Source organism: Oryctolagus cuniculus, chromosome 17 (assembly GCF_964237555.1).
Source record: "Oryctolagus cuniculus chromosome 17, mOryCun1.1, whole genome shotgun sequence".
Taxonomy (NCBI): domain Eukaryota; kingdom Metazoa; phylum Chordata; class Mammalia; order Lagomorpha; family Leporidae; genus Oryctolagus; species Oryctolagus cuniculus.
In genome coordinates this window covers 32,437,690-32,460,384 of record NC_091448.1, presented here as the reverse complement: position 1 = coordinate 32,460,384, position 22,695 = coordinate 32,437,690, and the positions used below count along the sequence as shown (strand labels likewise).

Sequence of the window (22,695 nt, the reverse complement as noted above, 5' to 3'; positions counted from 1 at the left end):
CCTTGGTCTTATCCTTGACTCCTTATTGGGTTTTTAATTTCTGCTGCTCTGTTTTTTACTCTCTAATAATTTGTTTTCTGAATATTTATTTTTTACAACATTCTTTTCACATTTCATAGAAGCAAAAGTTTTCTCTCCCAGAGGATATTAGTGCTATTTATTTTCTCTCTTTGCATGGCCTTGGATTGTTCCAGGTTGAATTTTGCATGCCAGAGGTGTCCTCGGATTCAGATGTCTATGAGACTGCAGGTGATTCTTACACACCGTGAGGTTTGTGAATCACTGCTAGAGTTTCCTGTGTTTTTTTTTTTTTTTTTTTAAATTATTTAAAACTCAGAGGGGAACAGAGAGAGAGAGAGAGAGACAGACAGACAGAGACAGAGAGATATCTTTCATCTACTGGTTCATTCTCCAAATGGCTGCAATGGGCAGGGCTGGGCCAAGCTGAAACCAGGAGCTCCATCCAGGTCTCCCATGTGGGTTCAGGGGCCCAAGGACTCAGGCCATTTTCCACTGCTTTTCCAGGTGTGTTAACTGGGAGCTGGATTGGAGGTGGAGCAGCTGGGACTTGAACCGGCGCCTATATGGGAGCAAAAGGAAGCGAGCGAGAGCTCTTCCCTGTGCTGGTTCAAAAGGCTGGGGCAGGTAGAAGCCAGGCTTGAGAAACTCCATCTGGGTCTCCCATGTGGGTGCCAGGGAGCCATGCACTTGAGCCATCACTTGCTGCCCCCTGGGGTGCATGTTAGCAGGAAGCTGGAATCGGAAGCAGCGCTGGGACACAGCCTGGGCACTCTGATGTGAGAGGCAGGTGTCTCAAGTGGCAGCTTGACCTCTGTGCCACACCCTACCCCTAGAGAGTCCCGTCGCTGGGTCTTTGTCTTTGCAACTAAGACCTCACAGAGAAAAACAAGCTTCGTTTCAGTATGTTTTTCCTTAGATGAACTAGAACTTCTCTTTTCCTGAAGGAGATGTAATATGACAGTAGCCTTAGAAGTGGCTTTACGAATTATTCCGTACGTGCTGCGCTCCCCTCGTGTGTTTATTTGTACCCATCTTACATTCCCATGCCTCTGCCAACGCTTCTGCCCCGCAGTTTAGGTTGGAGGCAAGCCTGGCCCTGGCCACAGGGAACCTGACGCCGACCTTGGCTGTCTTCACCTGCTGGGCAGACTGTACTTGAGGCCAATGTCTTAGACACAGAGCAGGGATTGTGGTCCACTTGTGGGAGCGTGCAGCAGGCCGGAAAGGCCCCTGTCCACCGCCAAACATCTTGCCATTGTATTGCTGCTCCAAACAGGAAGGGGGCGTGTGTGTGGAAGTGCTGAGGAGGTACACAGGGAAGCCAGGGCCGTGGGGTGCAGAGACAGAGATCAACTCAGAGAACAAAGGAGCCATATTTTTCTTCCTAATAAAAATGCACTTTCTTTTACCCCCAATAATACATAAAGTGATATATCTTTGTATGTTTGTGATTGAGCTCCGAATTTTGGTTTTCACAGATGATCCTGTGTCTGAGAGGGGGATGAGTGTACAGATCTGGCCATGCCCTGCTCAGGGATAGACCACGTACACCACGGTGGTCCCGTGGATTATGTTGCCTGGCGATGTCATAGCCCTGGTGATTGGCGTCGGTGACACTTTGTGACATTCTCACAATGACAGAGTTACCTAACGATACAGTTCTGAGTGTAACTCAGACGTGTGACTGCATTACTGCAGGTGAGTGTGGTTGGGGGAGGTGTGGGAGTAATAATAATAATAATGATAATAAGGCTGGCGCCGCGGCTCACTAGGCTAATCCTCCGCCTGCAGCACTGGTACCCTGGGTTCTAGTCCCAGTTGGGGTGTCAATTCTGTCCCGGTTGCTCCTCCTCCAGTCCAGCTCTCTGCTGTGGCCCAGGAAGGCAGTGGAGGATGGCCCAAGTGCTTGGGCCCTGCACCCGCATGGGAGACCAGGAGGAAGCACCTGGCTCCTGGCTTCAGATCAGCGCAGTGCACCGGCTGCAGCGGCCATTGCGGGGTGAACCAATGGAAAAAGGGAGACCTTTCTCTCTGTCTCTCTGTCTCTCACTAACTGTGCCTGTCAAAAAAAAAAAAAAATGCTTTCCTATATTACACTCCCATCTGTCAAACGTCTTGCTTCCGCGGTTGTCCGAATCCACTATCTGCGCCACATTGATTTGGGGACCGGATGTGGGTATTGAAACCCCAGGGTGCTCCAGTCCCTTTCTGAAGTGGGGTAATGTGTATCACCCGTGCACACTCCCACATGCTCTGAGTCATCCCTGCATTATTCAGAATACCTAAGACAGTGTACCTGCTGTGCAGATCCTTGGGATAGGGTATTTAGGGAATTACAGCAAGAAAATAAGTCTGTATGTGCTCAGTACAGGTGCGATTTTTTTTTCCCAAATATTTTCAATCCATGTTGGTGAAATCCCTGGATGTGGGACTCGTGGATTCCCAGCCCTGATGCACTGTCTCTTTTAAGTCGTAGAAGAGCCTTAGGAGGAAAGACTATTATCATGTTTTGAATAAATGAGAAAACAGTAACTTGGAAAGTTAAGAAATTTGCCTGAAGTCACACAGGTAGTAAGTTACAGAGCCAGGATTCGAGCCCAGGCCTGTTGAGTCTTGTGCTTCGATAACCACACTTCTAACCATCACACCACACTGCCCACACAGGAGCAGTAGCTATCTGTTGCCTTTTGCATGCGTATTCTGGCACGGCCCTATTTTTGACTTAGATCTGGTAGCACCTGATTTGGACACACTACCCGTCCAGTTAAAACCCCCTGCATCAGTTAGCTGTGGTCTGGGTCCTGCTGTATAACAAGCCACGCCCAGCCTGGGCCCCATATCTATAACACGGGGGACTCCATAGTGTTGGCTCTATCAGTGATCCTCAAATATCTGTGTCCTTTGCAAATCCCATTGAAAAAGAGATGGGAAACTCACAAAAAAGGAGATATTAGTTATGTTAGAGTGCTGTGACTATGTGTGCCATCATTCTTCCTTTCTCAAATGTCAGATCAGCAACATAGCTTTCTCAGGCCTCACTGTCTGATGAAGACATCAGTTAACATAGCAGGGACGTGCTCTCCTGCACTACCGCATCGTCTCTCTCTACCACCAGCGCGGTCCCTAGGATGCCTGGCAGCTTCTTCAAGAGTTAGTTGCCAGACTGGAGTTTCTGTCCCCTGACCTTGGCTGACCCAGTTCTGCTCTCTACTCTGCCACCTTGTGGATTTGTTGGGAATCGCACCTTCCGCGGAGCATCCAGGTGACTCACCTAGTTACCTGGCTGTGGCTTTCAACGGGACTGGGGGTAGCAGGTAGAAGAGAATTCTCCCCAACAGGGTAACACTTGCTCTCCATCTTTTTTTTAAAAGAAGTTTTATTTTACTTACTTGAAAGGCAGAGTTACAGATAGAGAAGGAGAGACAGAGATCTTTCATCTGCTGGTTCACTCCCCAAACAGGCACACTGGCCAGGACTGGGCTAGGCCAAAGCCAAGAGTTTCATTCAGGTCTCCCACATGGATACAGGGGCCCAAGGACTTCTGATCCATCTTCTGTTGCTTTCCCAGACACATCAGCAGGGAGCTGGATCAGAAGTAGAGCATCTGGGACTTGAACTGGTATCCGTTTGGGATGCTGGTGTCACAGGTGGGGTGGCAGCTTTACCTGCTGTGTCACAGCACCGGCCACCTCTCTGTCTTCCTATAGACTCTGACCCCCAACCTCTGCAGTTTTGGGACAATATTCCCAGAGGCCAAGGTGAAGGACATTGAGTGGCCTTCCTGGTATCACCTGAAGGACACTTTCCACCACCTGAGACTTGGCACCTGCAACCCAGGGTATAGTCCAGATTCTCTCTCCAGTGTCACCTCCATAGGTCCCCTGTGCTTTTCAAAAAATTGTAAAGGTGATGCCGGCGCCTTGGCTCACTAGGCTAATCCTCCACCTTGTGGCGCCGGCACACTGGGTTCTAGTCCCTGTCGGGGTGCCGGATTCTGTCCCGGTTGTCCCTCTTCCAGGCCAGCTCTCTGCTGTGACCAGGGAGTGCAATGGAGGATGGCCCAAGTGCTTGGGCCCTGCACCCCATGGAAGACCAGGATAAGTACCTGGCTCCTGCCTTCGGATCAGCGCGGTGCGCCGGCCGCAGCGCACCGGCCGCGGCGGCCATTGGAGGGTGAACCAACGGCAAAAGGAAGACCTTTCTCTCTGTCTCTCTCTCTCTCACTGTTCACTCTGCCTGTCAAAAAGAAAAAAAAGTTGTAAAGGTTATGTGAGCATACTTAGAGTTTATAGTCCAGTGGAGGGGCTAGATTTTTAAAAAGTAAACAAATTCATGCAGTATTTATCCATGATAGTGAGAGCTGTGACATGGATAGTGATGGTGGTGGGATAGGGAACTTATAAGTAGGATGGTAAGGGAAGGCTGGCCTGAGCAGCAGAAATTTCAAAATGAAAACTGAAGAATGAGAAGGATCTAGGATTAAAAGAGCATGTGCAGAGGCTGGCACTGTGGCATAGTGGATAAAGCCGCTGCCTGCAGTGCCAACGTCCCATATGGGCGCTGGTTCAAGTCCTGTACCTTCTTTCTCTCTCTCTCTCTCTCTCTGCCTCTCTGTAACTCTGCCTTTCAAATAAATAAATAAAACTTTTTATAAAAAAAGAGCATGTACAAAGCTCCTGAGGTGGGAACAAGCTTGTGAAGGTGAAAGTAGTTGTGTGCAACTGGTTTGCAGTGACCTTAGAGGGGTGGCTGGAGAGAGCCGTGGGCTCAGATGAGCCAGGGTTGGTAGTACGTGGCAGGGACTCGGCTTTTGTTCTGAGTCTGGTGGGAAAATAATGAAGGTTCTTAAGCAGGGAAAGAACAAGGCCCAACTTGTGTTTCCTGTTTCTGTTTTACAAAAATCCTTGCTGCTGCATGCAGAATGGATTGAAGCAAAGGGAAAGGAAGCTGGGAGACGGGGCGGGAGCCTGGTGCAGGGAGCTGAGTGAAGGATAATGGAGGCATTGACTCAGGCTCTGGACCCCTGCTGTCCACCTGGCAGGCACCAGCCATCTGCGAGCTCTGGGACCCTGTGAAGGTAAAAGGCACAGCAGATTCTGATGGCTTTACAAAAAAAGAGGGTTAATCATTTGCTTGTGTTGGTCCCCAACTGTCCAATCCCTGCCTATGGGGTTGAGAGGCAGGCGAGGGTGGTGGGATACATGAGTTGTGCAGGGCCAGTGCTGCGGCTCAATAGGCTAATCCTCCGCCTGCGGCACTGGCACTCCGGGTTCTAGTCCTGGTTGGGGCGCCGGATTCTGTCCGGTTGCTCCTCTTCCAGTCCAGCAGTCTGCACCTGCATGGGAGACCAGGAGGAGGCACCTGGCTCCTGGCTTCAGATTGGCGCAGCGTGCCGGCCATAGCAGCCATTTGGGGGGTGAACCAACGGAAGGAAGACTTTTCTCTCTCTTTCTCTCTCTCTCTCACTGTCTAACTCTGCCTGTCCAAAAAACAAACAAACAAACAAAAAACCTACAGGACAACAGAAGACTATTCACAGGCACAGAGTACGTGAAATCAGACACCAAGCTCTGAGTAAATTCACACTGGGGGCACCTTTGCTCACAAAGCATGATTTTTTCCCCTTGTTTACAGTCTGCTCAAAATATCTTTGTTCCCACGCCGTGGGGCCATGGGCAGAACATCTAGAGTTGGTATCAGCTACACAACATTAGCACAAACCCAGACCACCCCGGCCCCAGTCTTGTTTTCTTCTGAGCTGGCAAAGTGGCCACAGGAACACCAGGTCAGTTTCTTTGATTAGAGAATTTTATCCAAGTATGGGCCACATACCTTCCGGTTTTGGGTCTGTGTGGAGGCCGCCGGCAGCCTGCTGTGTGGGGCCCGGCAGGAGGTGGAGGAGGCTCAGGCCCAGCACTTTGCTTGTTTGTGGAGTGGAGGTGGCTCTGGTGGGTAGGACCGGCTGCCACGAGGCTCCCTTCTCACAGGGGACAAAGCTGAAGTTCACAAGGGTCAGCGGCTCACCTGAGGTTGCGTTGCCGGCAAGAGCGGAAGCCACAGTTTAAACTCTGGTTTTCCTCGCTCCCAAAGTCAGCTGAGAAAAATAAAAAGTTTTTTCTCTTTCATCACGCTCCTTGCTGATTTCTCTGCCTCCCCCTGAGATTTTCGGGAGGCTCGGATCAGATGGGTGAAGGGGCTTCGTTAAAGTGTCATAAAGTAAGCAAATATAAGAGATGACTGTCAGTGGAGCAGGTCCGTCCTCCTACGCTGTGTTGAAATGAAGTGACTGTTAGAGTTCAAGTTTGTGATCATCAAAGCAACACCATCTTATTACTATAACACCTTACTCAAGGAGCTCTACCTAGGGATCGGGCTCAGCCGCCTCATTGTCCGAGTAGCTTCCAACAACAATTCTGCACTTGATTTAGGGTATTGAGGATTAAAAAAACAACTCTCAAGAAAATATGTTTTTAAAAAAATGTCTTGGGTTCAAGCTCTGCAAGTCGAATTCACCGAGGGTAATGTCCTTCCTCAGGGTGGAAATTCACAGGAATTCGGAGGGAAATATTTTAGCGGTCATTATTGGAACTCCTAGTCAGATCCACTCAGCATCACCCCGGAGTCCTCCTGGCGGAAGCCCGCGCTGGCCCTGAGCCTGCCGTGCCTCCTTCAAATAGGCTGGTGCACCCGGGCTGGGAGAGCTCACTCAGCGACGGCGCACACAGGAAGTCGTGCAGGATGAAGATGTTTCTGCTCCTCATCATCACCGGGCTGATTTTCTGCTCAGGTGAGCGCCTGCTCCCAACCCAGTGCTGGTGGGAAGAACCGGGCTGGTACTCTAGATGTCTTTTTTTTTTTTTTTTTTCAAATAATGTACATAGATATTTCAGTGATTTTTTTTTCCTTTGCTGTTCATAGAGCAGGTTTCTAGAACTGCTATTATTAGAGATAAGTTATTTTTTAAAAAATGCGTAAAGATAATTGAGCGCTAGTTCTTAAAAATGCTGATAAAATCTTCAAACCATACAAAGGGACTTTTGTGGAAAATGACGTTTAAAAGATAAGTTTCTTTTTGTGCAAAAATTTCTGAAATCCATGCATAGTCTTTTCATAATATGCATTTTCCAATAACTTTTTGAAGACCCTGTTCTTCACAGATTCTGAAACTTTTTGCACCAAAAATAGGCTTTTTTTAAAAAAAATTTAGAGTAAAACGTGATGTCTCCATAGAGGCATGCATTGTGCCATGATGAAGGCAAAGTAATTCAAATACTTTCAAATACTTATTATTTCTCTGCAATGAGAACATTTAAGATCTTTTAGACATCCTGACATAAATACATTATGGCAGCTATAGACTTGGCTTTTCATTCTGTTTTTCCGTGAACTTTTTGAAGTACCCTCATCCCTTTCTTTAGAGCTCATGAGATCCCCCAGATCTGATATACTTGTGTTACGATATCTTTCACAGTTGGAATGGGTGATTATCAAAGTAGTACAGTTGTATTAGCATAATACCTTGTTTGAGGAGCTTCCTCTGATGGTCAAGTTTGACACAATCTTATTGTCATGGGCTGCTTTCAACAGCTCTAAACTGGATTTTGTCTGTTGAGGATTAAAAAAAAAAAAAAAAGCCTCCCTCAGGCAAAAGCAGGGGACGGAAAGCAGACTAGAGACCTGCAGAAATTAGGTTGGAGCGGATTCGTTCAGTTAACCCCAGCTTTGCAACGAGCAGGGCATTGCAGGAAGTAAATGGGTTTCAGTCCTGTAGCTTTGTCTCAGGCTTCACTCTAGGAGAAGCCACTGAAATTCCTTGCAGAGCCGCCCAGAATCCCATGCTTTCTGGGCCGGGCCCTTGGTCAAGAACGGCTATGTTTTAGCTCAGGTTGAGCCTTTGCAACCTTTGAACTGGCTGGGGTCGGGGCGGGGGGGGGGGGGGGGGGCGTGGACCCGCGGACCCGCCCCCGGCCAGCAAGCCCTGAAGGACCCTGCACCAACTCTTTCAGAGGCCTCCCCGCTGCTCCTGACGGAAAAGCAGGCGAAGCAGCTCCTGAGATCCCGGAGGCAGGAGCGGCCCCGCAAAGCTGGCTTCCGTGATGAGCCCATGCGCGTGAGTGCCCGGCCCTGGCGGTCCTGGAGGAAACGCGATCATGATCGTTTGAATGCGGGTTCGGTGGGAAGCTAAGCCAGGGAGGCACTGGTCGCAGTGAGGGTTGCTAGTTGGGGGTGGGGTGGGGAAGGTTGGTTAAAGTTTCAGGTGTAAGAAACATGCAAACCACCTGCACATCCACCTGTTGTGAACAGTCATTGGCTGTGTCCCAGGACGCTGCTACGGGTCAACCTGAGCTGCTGCTGGGCGCTCTCCCTTCAGCCGATGCCAGCTTCCACCTTCTCCCTCCTCCACGGGGCCCGACAGGCTGGGCCAGCATCCTTGGCCAACAGCAGCTGGTTCCTCACAGCCTGTGAGGTTCGGCCACCATCTGGGCCCTCTTTGGCATCAGCTCTGCCCTGAGGGTCCCTGGTGACCACCTTCCTGGTCTTTCTGAACCAGGGAAGCCCCTCCTGCCTTTTCTTGCAAGTTTCCTGGACACTGTAGACCCTGGCATGCTGGGCCTGGACTTGGTTCAAAGCCGGCTCGGCTCCTCCTGTGGCTGGAGCAGTCCAGACTTTCAAGTGCTTTGGCCCCACGCAGGTGGAGGTGAGGGGCAATGACCCAGCTGAGTCCGGATGTCTGGGAAGGTCTCCCTCCCTGTGCCTCCCCAGGGGGCACCGGCTCATCCTCATTTACCTCCACTCCCTGAAGAATCATGCGCTTTGTTTATGTCATTGAAAAGGCTCTTACTAAGGGTAGGCATTTGGCACAGCTTAAGTTGCTGCTTGGGACAACTGCATCCCATGTTGGAGTGCCGGGTTCAAGTCCCGGCTCCTCTGCTTCTGATTTAGCTCCCTGTTAATAATGCCCCTGGGAGGCAGCAGATGATGGCTCAAGGACTCGAGTCCCTGCCACCCATGTGGGAGACCCAGATGGAGTTCTGGGATCCTGGCTTTGGTCTGGCCCAGCCCTGCTTGATGGGAGAGTGAACCAGCAGCTGGAAGATCTCTCTCTACCTTTCAAATAAAATGAAAAACAATTAAAAAATTTCAAAGGGCTCTTATTAAGAATGTGATATTTCTCACTGATGGTGAGTGCTGGCTCTCGGGTCAGATTGGGTCTGAATCTCCCCAGTTTCTAATTGTGTTACCTTAGGGATGTTTCATTGTATTCTGAAACTCTGTATTCTCACCTGTGACATAGGGATGGTAAGTATTATTACTTATATTATCATGATAGTATTATAAACAATAATGTAAAGTAAGTATTTTAAGAAAGGCACGATAAGGTAGCACAGAGCAGAGCCCTTGGGGCAGAGCTCAGCCAATGGTAACACCACCTCGGAGAGTGCCATAGCAGGGGCCAGGCGAGGTGCTGAGGCTGTGCAGGGGCATCTCCTGGGTTTCTGCTCAGACCCTGGTGAAGGTGGGAAGGAAGCTCATGGCTGTGCTTCAGAGTGACATAAAATGTCAAGGACTTCAGGCTGTTGAGTGGGTGTGGCTTGTGATATTTTGGCAGAAGAAATAATAAGTGTCCCAGAATATCCGGGTGCAGGGGGAGGAGTCTGGGAGGTCAGCCGGGGCAGCATCCCAAAGGATTTGAGTACCCTGGACTTTGTCTCGTGTTGATTCCTGCACAATTAAAGGACTTTTCAAACAAGGGAATACAGATCCGGGCTTTGGGCAGGTGGCCTGGGAAGCAATGAAAAGAGCAGAGATCCAGGAGTGAAGTTGGAGGACAGCCACGCTCAGAGGCGGGCATGGGGGGCTGGCAGAGGATGCAGACAGGATAGAGGGAAGAGGTGGATGGTGGGGTGAGGGAGGGTTTGCTGTGAGCACAGGAGGATGGGGAAGAACGTGCCTGGAGAGGGGGGTCCTGGGGGTCCCTCCAGATGGCTTTTCTTGTGATGTCTGCAGGGGCCCGGGAGCCAGGGAGGCTGAAGAAACCTGGGTAAAGGGCCTCCGAGGAGGGTACACCTGCTGCAGGTGCTGGGAGACAGGCTCTCCGGCATCGGCCCCTTGACAGCTCCTCTGCCAGCACCTGGCTGCTTTGGACTTGGATTGTGGACTAACGGAGGGTTTGTACCACTGTGGCTGCGCCTGCTGCCTCCAGGCCCCTCCCAGCACCTGCGGCTGTGCCAGTTGTCACTCTGCTGACTTGTGCCCTGGAGCCCTGCTGCAGGTGGTCCTTTTCCTGCTCAGAACCCACCCCCCAGAACTGCTTCTCCCAGCTCGTGGTCCTCACCTCCCTTAGTCCTCAACAACCTCCCACTGGCTCCCAGCTCCATAGTTTTACCGAATACCTGGCCCTTTTCTCATCTGCTTGGCTCATCTGTACAGGTCTGACCACTGCCTGCTCTACTTAGGTGCCTTGGCCTTGCCCGATCTAAGTCCTCTATGACCCCTTCCTGCCTTAGAATCTTCCTGTGGTCCCAGCACCATCTCCCAGCCAGCCCTGGGTGCACCCCAGCTCAGCATGTCCCCTCTCTCCCCCAGACATTTGACTCCACTGTCCAAAATCCTCACGCCTTCTGTCCTGGTGGAACCACCTGGAGAATCTGGTGCCTGGGGTCCCATTCCCAGAGGAGTGGGCCGGGGTGTGTGTGTGTGTGTGCGTGTATGTGTGTGTGCGTGTGTGTTAAGGTTGGGGAGGGGGACACAGTTAAAGCTCCCTAGTGGTTACCGAGGTGCAGCGGGGGCTGAGACCCACTGGGCAAGGCCTTCTGGGGGAATTCAGCCACGTGTGGTACCAGCTCCTGTGGTTTCGCTGGGAACTCCGAGGCATTTTTTTTTTTTTTTTTTGACAGGCAGAGTGGACAGTGAGAGAGAGAGAGACAGAGAGAAAGGTCTTCCTTTGCCGTTGGTTCACCCTCCAATGGCCGCCGCGGCCAGCGCGATGCGACCAGCGCACCGCGCTGATCCAATGGCAGGAGCCAGGAGCCAGGTGCTTTTCCTGGTCTCCCATGGGGTGCAGGGCCCAAGCACCTGGGCCATCCTCCACTGCACTCCCGGGCCACAGCAGAGAGCTGGCCTGGAAGAGGGGCAACCGGGACAGAATCCGGCGCCCCGACCGGGACTAGAACCCAGTGTGCCGGCGCCGCTAGGCGGAGGATTAGCCTAGTGAGCCGCGGCGCCGGCCTCCGAGGCATTTTGACAACAGTTTGATGTTGAACCAATGTCATGGAGAGTAAGAATCTATTGTTTAAGGCCGGCGCTGCGGCTCACTAGGCTAATCCTCCGCCTAGCGGCGCCGGCACACTGGGTTCTAGTCCTGGTCGGGGCGCCGGATTCTGTCCTGGTTGCCCCTCTTCCAGGCCAGCTCTCTGCTGTGGCCAGGGAGTGCAGTGGAGGATGGCCCAGGTGCTTGGGCCCTGCACCCCATGGGAGACCAGGAGAAGCACCTGGCTCCTGCCTTCGGATCAGCGCAATGCACCGGCTGCAGCGCGCCAGCTGTGGAGGCCATTGGAGGGTGAACCAACAGCAAAGGAAGACCTTTCTCTCTGTCTCTCTCACACTGTTCACTCTGCCTGTCAAAAAAAAAAAAAAAAAAAAAAAAAAAAAAAAAGAATCTATTGAGACGGAGGGCATGTGAGTGAGTGTCAGGTGCAGGGTGCAGATCAAGATGTGCACTTAAGTAAATTTCACATTGACTGTGCCCCCCAAGCCCCAGAGACCGAGGATGGAAGAGGAGCTAGGCATCCCTCCTTTATCTCAAGTGCCTGTTGGAGGAGATGGAGCCGGCGTGTGCCAGTGGGTCTCAAGTCCTCTAACGAGAACATCTGGGACTAAGGCCTCTGGGCTCTAACAGGAGAGAGATGAGGGCCTTGAACTCTTACTGAAAGGAAGAGGGAGGCTGGGAAGGCTTCCTAGAGGAGGTGTCCACCCAGCTGAGGTTTGAGGCCTGAGGAGTTCTCAGGCAGTGGAAAGGGTGGAGGTGAGGTGGGCAGAACGTTCGACCCTGGGCAATTCACGTCAATATTGTATCACCAACTAGTATGGACTCTATTTCCTATTTTGGAGTCAAGTTCCTCATTTATAAAATGCAGTATTTGGCCCAGAATCTGGACTAGAAGTTTCATATTCCAGGATTCTGGATAGGGCTTTGGCGGTGACACAGGTTTCCTGGTGTTGCAGCTGGAGGAAGAGCCTCAGGCAGCAGGGCACCTACCTGGGGGAGGAGCCAGGTGGTCTATTTAAGGCCTCTGGAGTAGGAAGTAGGAAGTCAGCACCCAGGATGCACTGGGTCACCTGTGCTCCCCACCCGCCTTGGGTCTCATTGTTTTCTTTTCCTTTTTATGGATTTGCTTAAAGCAAAATTAATAATAGCAAGGCTGATGTGGGAGAAGAGGTGATTTATTCTTTGCAGCTGACCATCCAGATCATCCTAGCCGTGCACTCCCAGTTGAGTCTGGGCATAAGACATGGGAGCCGCGGATTTGTCAGTACATCGTGAGGGGCTGTGCGGCTGGACCTGTGGCCTGCAGAGGTCAAGGGCTTCCCCACGGGCTTGCATCTCCGCAGCACAGAAATGAAGGAGCCAAGAGTCTCAGGACCCTTGATTCCTGGAGAAGGACACTGTCCTGCTCTTCCCCTTCAGCCAAGGCCACCTCGCACCTGCCTCTTTCCTAACATAGGCCAGGAACCATCTGCATATGGGCAGCCCCTTTGCCAGCGAGCAGGGCGGGATGGGTGCATCATCCTGTGTGTTTGAGATTGCCAACATCGTGTGTCTAAGAGTGTGTGTATGTGAGGGTGTGCGTTTTGAAAAAGGCTTTGCAGAAGGTCTGGCTCCCACCCTTGACCTTGACCTGAGTTCTTGGGCTATCTGGAGTGTGGGAGATGGCCAGTGGAAGGTTGTCCTGGAACAGGCTGGCAGGTCCTTGGCTGTCACAGCAGGGAAGCACTCAGGGATCATAGCAGGGGGACAGGGGGATGCTGTGATTGGATCTGGTTCACAAGGGTTGTTTATCAGGACACGGAGCCTCCTAAATGCTGGCTTCCAGACGCTGCCCTCCGTGGGAAATGGGAAGTGGCATTTTTGGATGTGTGGTTGCACTTCCTTGCCATGGTGTCCGAGTGAACAGCAGGTGGATGTGGGCAGATGAGTGATGTTTGTGATTTTTGGGGAATGTGTGTGCCCTTGGGAACTGAGCCCTGAGACTCGTGTGCTCACTGCCAACTCTAAGTTACCGAGAGCTGACAGGCGAGGTTATTTGATTTGGCTTCTCCCTTCTCAGGGACTGTGCAAAAGCAAACCCTTTCAAGAGGTCACTGGTGAGGGCCAATGCACAGTGCTTCGGGGAGGCGTTAACTCAACATGAAAGCAAGTTCAAAGATTTGCTGTTATCTCTCCCCACGGAGATCTGTGAAGCAGTTTATAATCAACACATGGGGGCCGACACTATGGCGTAGAAGGTCAAACCTCTGCCTGCAGTGCTGGCATCCCATATCGGCACCTGGTTCAAGCCCTGGCTGCTCCACTGCCAATCCAGCTCCCTGCTAATGCACCTGGGAAAGCAGCAGAAGATGACCCAAGTCCTTGGGCCCCTGCACCATTGTGGGAGAACACATAGGAGACTTGGAAGGAGCTCCTGGCTCCTGGCTTCAGCCTGACCCAGCCGGGAACAAACTAGCAGATAGATTTCTCTCTCCTTCTATCTCTGCCTTTCAAATCAAAATCAAATATTTAATATATAGATATAGGTATTCTTGACACTTGCCTTCTTCAACATGGGCCAGTGTTGGGTGCTGTGGAAATGCAGGCATCTGGGAAACACGTTCAGACCAGCCACGCTGGTGCACACAAGGGATGTGGCTGTTGTGTTGCGACGTCTGCTGATTGGTTGCGACGTCTGCTGTTTCCTGACATTTTGCTGGAGAGCACAACAGAAGAGATCACTGCTGTGCCTCTCTGTTGTATGGAGGGCCTGCCTCCCCCACTCCAAGGAGCGTGAGCACCTTGTGGGGCCCTTGATGGAGGAGCTGGAGACGGAGATCAAGAGGGGGGCAGATGGCTTGGGTAAGAAAGGGGAAGGGATTTTGAATATATGGAAGTCACCAGGAAGGACAAGAGTGAAAGACCCAGTGTATGGGGACAAGATGAGAACAGGGCTCAGAGAGAAAGAGTGAGTGAGTGAGTGAGAGGGCCTGCAGAGGTTACACCAGTGCAAAATTCCCTGTAGCAGGAAGCACTTGACCTTGAGATGGAAGTTGTTTTCTGCTCTGTGCTGTGCATGCCCTCTGCCGTTCAAACCTAGGAAACATCTCTACACAGCAACCTGGTGTTCAGGCTCTGCTGTGTGGGCTGATGGCGGCGGACAAAAGGAAGGTCACTCACTGCTTGCATCTGGAAGCTGCCTTGGTGGAGAAACTGGTGAAGAGAGCGATTCAGGAAGCTCTTGGTCCCAGATCCTCAGAGATGTTGGAGAGCAGGGTTCTAAGGCCTCCCAGGAATGGGGTGGGCGCTCACCGGGGGATGGAGCTGGCCTGGGGACATCCCACGTGGAGACAGGTGGGCGTCAGGTGAATGGACTTGCTGCTCCCATCACAGCAGAGGCCTCATGGATCTCACGAAGCCCCAGGGATTCTGATGGGGACAGAAAAATCCGCTTAGGGAGAAAGTGATGAGCAGAGGGCTGAGTGAGAAAGGCTGGATTTGTGTTTGGGAGAGTATGCCGGAGTGTCTCCCCGGTGTGGAGCGTGCTCCTGTTGGTTTTCAGGGTTGGGGGGGGGTCTAAGCTTGTGCTATATAAAATGTGCTCCCGGGAGCCCTTCAGACGGGCCGGCCCCCTGCTCCTTCCCACACCTCCCTCAGGGGCCCTGTGCCTTCACAAGGCCCCGGCCCTCCAGGACTGTGGAGGGAGCTCAGTCCCTGTTCTTGTCTCACTAGTCTTGTTTGACCCAGGTGGTCTCTCTGCCTGCCCTGAGTACTCGGCTCACCAGATTTCCAGTGTTCCCGGCCCATTTCAGGGCTCCTGCCGTGAGGGCTCCTTTGCAGTATTCTTAGCCTCTGATAATTGTTGTTTTTTTTAAAAAAAATTTTAAACTTAATTTATTTTACTTGAAAGGGAGAGGGAGAGAGAGAGAGAGAGAGAGGTCATCTATTGATTCACTTCTCCAAATGCCCACAACAACTGGGGCTGGGCCAGGCTGGAACTCCATCTGAGTCTCCCACATGGGTGGTAGGGACCACCTGAGCCATCACCTGCTGCCTCCCAGGGTAATGCCTCCCGCTCTAACAGATTAGCTGGAATCAGGAGTGGAACCGGGACTTGAACCCAGGCACTCTGATATGGAACATGAACGCTCCAACCCAGCATCCTAACTGCTAGGCCAAACATACCCCCCACCCAATAATTTTCTTATAAACAGCACTCAGAACATTTTTGTGCACAAAGTGCTTTTCATATTTTAAGTTCCTGTGGGAATATTCTTGCTGTGGGTATATTCTCAGAAAATAAATCAGTGTGTATAAAGATTATGAATATTTTTAAGGTTTTTAGGTTACACTATCAAGTTGCATTCCCAAACAGTATTTTTTTAAAAAAGAATTATATATTTATTTTAAAGTCAGAGTTACACACAGAGAGAAAAAGAGAGACAGAGAGGGAGACAGAGAGAGAGAGAGGTCTTCCATTCGCTGGTTCACTCCCCAGATGGCCACAATGGCCAGAGCTGTGCTAATCCGAAGCCAGGAGCCAGGAGCTTCCTCTGGGTCTCCCACGCAGATGCAGGGGCCCAAACACTTGGGCTATCTTTCATTGCTCTCTCAGGCCATAGCAGAGAGCTGGATCAGATGTGGGGCAGCCCGGACTTGAACTGGCACCTATATGGGATGCTGGCACTGCAGGCGGCGACTTTACCCACCAAACAGTGCTAGTACTGTGCCACAGTGCCGACCCCCCCCCCCCCCACAGTGTTAATAACTGATGTTCCTATGTCTGAGAGACTGTTCTAGTAGAAGTTTTAAGGTAAATAGGCTGGGAACCTGCTTAGGACGCCTTAGATGCAAGCCCAGTTGTCTGTTACTGGGGCTGGAGGAACAGGTGCAGTGAGGAGGGAGTTGGAATAAAGGCTGGCTTCTACAGTTCTGTATGGACTCTGTAATACCATTTGCTGGCTTCCAACATCCCCGAGGGTAGGCAACTTAGGTGAACCAGTGGCGTGTTTCAAGTTCTTTCAGGGCACCTGCCTTTGTCCTGTTGCCTACCTGGTGAGCTCCTTTGCATGCATCGAGACTTGCCCTGGCTGATGTCTTTCTTGAGAGGCCTTCCAATGTCTCTGCTTCGTCCCCAGTGAATCACAACATCCTGCAGCACAAGATGGCTCTGGTTGACTTTTTACCGTGCCTCCTCCGAGACTGTTCTACATCGCTTGTGGCGGGGGAGTATTTGGATTTCACTCCTGGGTGCCTAGCACCAAGCACAGGATTGGCATTTGCTAAATGCTCATTACACTCATTAACATTTCTTTCCTCGCTTCTCTCCAGGGGAGAAGTTTTGTGAGCCATAACTTTGTTGTAGGACCTGGAGGTTATTTCAAAGAAATATTTTCTATTGCCTCACTTACACTCATTAAATTTCTCCCACTCTTCCTAAATTTTAGGGAGGAAATGGTTTGCCAAGTGCTGGGATGGACCATGGAAATTCTTTAAAAAGATGACATTCAAGCTTAAATTATGTCTTTTGTGATTGGATTCATAAGTGCTTGTGTACCCTGGGACTACGCCTTCCTAGGAAGCTTTCCATTCTGGCCCGTGTTCCTTTCAGGAATGTTCTGGTTGGGCAAGTGTAAATCATAGTAGCCTTATTGTGAGTCGTCTTTGCCGAATGTGGAACCCTTGATAAATGCACATGGCGCCAGCACCCTTGGCATCTCACAGGGACCAGCACAGAGCCGCTGTGATGTCAGCCCATGCAACACCCAGCTGCCTCCCTCCGGGGCAGAGCCCTCAGCGTCTGCAGGGCAGCTCCGTTCCGAGCCAGCCTCCTGCCCCTGGGACCACCCTCCCCTCTCTGATGAGCATGGCAGCTCCTCCAAATGTCGATGGATCTTTAGTTCCACGTGAAAGCCGCAGGAAGGAATTGGCTTTCTTGGGAAAGTTCCTTCCTTAATAGATTAAGTGTCCGCTTGGTGATACTCAGCTTAGATCAGGTTCCGGTAGATATTTAATTTCATTATCACACCACTCCCAGGCCATAATAAGGGATTATTTCCCTAATTACCAGGAAGTTCTTTACTGAAATCATTTCGGTTGGCACTGGACACGGAACAGAGATATTGGTTTTTGTTTTGCTTCAATTTTTTCCCCCTCCCCTGAAGAAAGGAATCTAAAGAAATTAAAGCTTATTTTCCATTTGCCCCTCTTTCTTAGTCCAGGAACATTTGAGATTATCATTAATGCTGGGTCACTTCTGACCCAGCCAATGCAATTGTTGAATTTGTGGTTTGCCGCAGATTTACAGCCTGGCTTTTCATCTTTGACTAATGATGACTTCTAGGCCTTTGTGGCATATTCATTTTCCTAACATTTTAAATAAATAGTGAAATGTCATGGAAACCGGGGCTGGTTTCTTTCTTGTTCTCCGTGTGTGTCTGTTCTGCTTGTTTTTCTTCAGCGATGATTTCAGCTGCTGTTTAGCAGTGTGAAATATATATGACTTTCTGATGTTTTTTATGTGCGTTTGGCCTGAGCTGTTATAATGAGCCGGCTGACACGGTCAAGGAACTTTCCGAGGGGGATTTGGGAAGATTACGGAGAAGGAACAGGCACTTCAGTGATCCGTTTGCTCAGTTGAACAGTTCCCTGGTGAGTCTTATTGTAGTCCTACTGTGGGCCAACTGCTAAGCCACATACTAGGGATACCTTGGTCACCTCAAAAAAAAAAAAATCAAAAAACCCAACTGGACCTTTGGCTTAGAGGGACGCTGGCTAAGTGAGTAAGCCTGCAAATGAGCACTGATTATGGAAGGTGCTGTACGCCAGTGGCAGTCTCTCTGGCGACCACATTGGCAGGGCTTTAAGTGTTGAGAAGCTGTTGGTGTCACGGTAGCAGATAGACATTTTCTCAATTTCCAATTACCCCCTTAAAGCTCAAATTTCATCATGTAGCAACAACCACTGTCAATTGGTTTCTTTTTTCAAAGATTTATTTATTTATTAGAAAGGCAGAGTGACAGAGAAAGAGTGAGAGACAGAGAGAGAGAACCAGGAGCCAGGAGCTCCATCCAGGTCTCCCTGATGGATAGCAAGAGCCCAAGCACTTGGGCCACCTTCTGCTGCCTTCCCAGGTGCATTAGCAGGGAGCTGAATCGGCAGTGGAGCAGTCGGGACTCCAGCTGGCATTCCAAGATGGGGTGCCGGCATCACGAGCAGCAGCTTACCCCACTGTGTCACAACACCAGCCCCCACAATCATTTTCTTTGAGGTGACAGGGTCACTTGGCCCATTCGTGAGATGTCTGCCCAACCCACATGTGAATCCCAGCCAGTTCAGTCCTTGGCACCCGCAGAACACGGGTGCTTTTCCTTGCTCTCTGTCACACAAGAGCTGCCTGCAAACTCCCCAAGAGGTCGCTTGTTACCGCTTCTGCAGGGAAACCGAGCCATTTTCAGAATGCTTGCTCTTTACTTCCGTGACTCTGCGTGTGTGGTGGCGAGGGAGTCGGGGACGGCCAGAGCAGACGGGTCCAGCTGCCCACCTCCCTGTGCAGGCGCCGGTCGTACCCACCGTTGTTTTGGCACATCAGTGCAAATGCCAATGCAGCAGGAAGGCAAATCATGTCTGAGTATTATTCTAAAAATAATACTGTTCTACAAACACTTAGTGACCTCCCAGGCCCCTGCGGGGAGCACAGGCCACATATTGCGGAATGCTGCTCTGGGCTTTTATTCCAAGAGCCTTTTCTGCAGAAAGATGCTCAAAATGTCCTTGGAGCGTTTCTCTCTTATGTGAGTGATACCAAATAGCAGCTCGCATTGGCCGGATGGTCTCCCAAGCTCCTTTAGCGGTGGGGTCCCGCCAGCAGCAGGGTTCCTGAAGAGGGGCTCACAGGCGGCTTGTTACAGAGGTACGGGCAGGATTTGGGTGAACCCAGAAATGCTAAAGGTGCCAGGCTAACCACCCCTAGGGCAGGAGGAATAAGGGAAGGGCATGGCTCCCCGAACAGCAAAGCTGGCACCCTAGGAGCGTGGCCCTCAGGAACTGGGTATTCCAACCTGCTGGGACTCTCGGGATAGAACTAGGGGGAATAAATACCCTGGCCTCCACCTCCTCCTGCTCCCCAGTCCCTCCCGCACTGGCCAAACCCACCTGGAGGGGCTGGCATTGTGGTGTAGTGGGTTAAGCTGCCACCTGTGAAGCCAGCATCCCATATGGTCACCGGTTCGTGTCCTGGCTGCTTCACTTCCGATCCAGCTCCCTGCTAATAGCCTGGGAAAAGCAGCAGAAGATGGCCGAAGTGTTTGTGCCCCTGTACCCTCATGGGAGGCCTTTCTCCTTTTCTCCCCCTCTCTCTGTAATTCCTTCAATCTTAAAGAAACTGACAGGCAGCCACAGGAGAAGGAGCTCTGTGGTTACCGTTCATCCAGGTCACAGGACCAGGAGAGAGAGGGAGAGGACGAGTCTGGAGGGACAACTGCAGGCTCCCTCTTGGGCACAGAGATTTAGTTGTCTCATCTCACGTAATGTCACCGACCTGGTGAAGTCAGTGTCCGTGTTACACCCATCTTTCAGATGGACCTATTGAGGCAGGGGAGGGAAAGCCGCCTTGGCAGGATCAGGATTTGAAGGAGACTCAGGCCTCTTTGCTTCTACCCCACACTTCCTGGCAAACAGGCAGGCGTGGAGAAGGTCAGGAGGGTGTCCACTAGGCCACGTCCACGTAGTGGTTGAACAAGTGCAGCTGTGTGCTAGGGGCTTGTTCCTTGTTTATAGGGCTGCACGCTGTCCTTCTGTTCCTTCCAGTTACCGTTCTTCTGGCCAAAGAGGCTCTGGCCAGGGCAGGAATTCAGTCCCAAATTCACCACTGGGGACTCATCGTTGGTCCCACAAGGAGCCCTCTCCCTGTCTGCCGTCCACCCTGCCACCCCAGAGGCTCCTTGCTGGGACGTGGGGCGCATTTTGATGAGTTCCATGAAAACAACGATGATGACCAAAACAAAGCTAAACTGCATGGGTTCTGGGGGGAAGAAAACTGTCTGCAGCGAAGTCAGACGCGTCATGCTTCATTCCTGGCGTGGTCTTTCAAAGGATCATACGAATATAGAGTGCACAGGTCCTGGAGAACATTCCAGAAACTTCACAACCTAAAGTTCCAAACTGTACCCTTTGTTAAAGCTTTATCCCTGCCATGGGAGGTTTCCATGATTTAAGATTTTAATGATATTGATAGATGCCAAAATAATTTTAAAGAAAAATTTGTTGATTTATTTGAGTTATGGGGGGGGTGTGCAGAGATCGGTCTCCTATCTGTTGGTTCACTCCCCAGATGGCCACAACAGGCTGGGCTGGGCAAGGCCAAAGCCAGGAGCTTCTTTCAGGTCTCTCATGTGAGTGCAGGGGCCCAAGCACTTGGACCATCTTCTACTGCTTTGCCTGGCATATTAACAGGGAGCTGGATCAGAAGCAGTGTAGCCAAGACTCACCTATATGGGATGCCGGCGCTGTAGGCGGAGGCTTAACTCACTGCACCACACACTTACTCTCCCCAGAAACTTTTGAAGCCATTTTCATTTTTCTTGTGTGAAACCCACCCTGGAAAAAAACCTGAATGAAAATCTCATCAGAGACGTGCAGATGGAAAATAAGCATGTGAAAGACTCTCAGTGTCATTCATCATTGGGAGGGGAGAAGCAGGACTAAAACCTGTCAGGGTGACCAAAGTCCAGAGCGGTGCTGGTGAGGATGTGGAGCCACGGGAAGGCTCGTTCATGGCTGCTGGGAATGCAAAGTGTGGCTGCTTTGGGAGCCAGTTTGGCAGCTTCTTACAAAGCCAGACATCCTCCTGCCACGAGGTTTACCAGTCTCACTCTTTGGTATCAACATATGTCCATGCAAAAACCTGCACACAGGTGTATAACGCAGCTTTGTTCATCATTGCAAACACTTGGAAGCAACAGCGATGTCCTTTAGGAGTTAAAACAGATAGATAAGCTTGGTGCTTGCAGACAATGGGGCATTTGTTATGCAGCACTAAAAGGCAATGAGCTTTCAAGCCAAGAAAAGACATGGAGGAAATGTAAATGCATGTTTTTATGTTAAAGATTTATTTATTTATTTGGAAGACTTACACAAAGGGAGAAGGAGAGGCAGAGACAAGAGAGAGGTCTTCCACCTGCTGGTTCACTCCCCAATTGACCACAATGTCCGGAACTGGGCCTATCCGAAGCCAGGAGCCAGGAGCTTCTTCTGGATCTCTCATGTGGGTGCAGGGGCCCAAGGACTTGGGCCATCTTCTACTGCTTTCCCAGGCTGTAGCAGAGAGCTGGATCGGAAGTGGAGCAGCCAGGACTCAAACCGGAGCCCATGTGGGATGCCAGCACTGCAGGCGGCGGCTTCACCTGCTATGCCACAGCACCAGCCCCCGTAAATGCATAATACTGAGTGTGTGAAGCCAATCTGAAAAGGCTGCATACTGTACCATTCCAACTCTAGGATATTCTGGAAAAGGAAGAATGCTAGGGACAGCCAAAAGTAGTGGCAAGGCGTTAGGCCAATGAAGAGACAGAACAGAATGGAATTTAGGGCAGCACAAGCCAGGCTGTGTGATGCTGACCTGGCAGATGCAGGTCCACCTGTTTTTGGCCAAAGCCATGGGATGTACACCACCATGAGAGAGCATGCATGTGTGCTGTTGCCTTTGGGTGACACTGATGTGTCAGCGGAGGCTCATCAGTTGGAACAGATGAGCCGCGCCAGTGGGGGATGTTGGTGGGAGGCAGGCAGTGGGTGTGTGGTGCGGGAAGCGGCTATGTGAGAACTGCCTGTACTTCTGCTCAGCTTTGCTGGGAACCTCAAAGTGCTCTTAAAAAATATGGTCTATTAAAACAAAGCGAACTGAAAACCCCATGAGAGGAAGGAGAAGAGTCGAGTGGAGGACGCGGCAGGGAGGTGGGGCAGAGACCGTGGCGGGGCTGGGGGAAGAAGGGTTCAGGAGCATCCACGGTGAGGGAAGGGGTAGGGAAGGGGTGCACGTGGAAGCTTCTGGCTTCGCTAGCTCTGTAATACCGTGGGTGGCTGTGTGATGAACCACCCCTGGCAGTCTGGATTGAGCTCATGGGGCAGATATTGCACCAGCAGATAGAGAAACGAGGTGGAGAGGGAAGGAAGAGACTTCCGTCACTGATGAAGACAAGAGAGCTGGCGCATTATTTTATTTACGGAATGTCTTGTAGATTAATCATTCTGTTGTATGCATCATTTAAAAATATTTATTTATTGGGGGTGGGTTCTATTTGTTGGTTCATTCCCTAAATGCCTGCAATGCTCAGGGCAGGCTGGCCATTGAAGCTGGGTCTCCCATGTGGGTGGCAGGAGCCCAGTCACTTGAGCCCTCACTGCTACGTCCGAGGATGCGCGTGAGC

The 22,695-nt window shown here is 51.0% G+C and overlaps 1 protein-coding gene across 4 annotated transcripts in view; it reads left to right on the top strand.

Moving 5' to 3' along the window:
• The window catches only part of C17H17orf67 (chromosome 17 C17orf67 homolog), a 32,040-nt gene that overhangs the window by 2,550 nt on the left and 6,795 nt on the right, over nt 1–22,695 (top strand). For 2 of the 4 annotated variants that reach the window (XM_051825485.2, XM_051825484.2), the window contains exons 3-5: nt 195–270; nt 1,500–1,719; nt 8,028–8,131. In XM_051825485.2, coding sequence (XP_051681445.1) covers nt 1,656–1,719; nt 8,028–8,131 — 168 coding nt within the window. In that variant the 5' untranslated portion in view covers nt 195–270; nt 1,500–1,655. Of the gene's footprint in view, nt 1–194; nt 271–1,499; nt 1,720–6,556; nt 6,809–8,027; nt 8,132–22,695 lie in introns of all 4 variants that reach the window. The other 2 variants (XM_051825488.2, XM_008271261.4) reach the window with 2 other exon arrangements.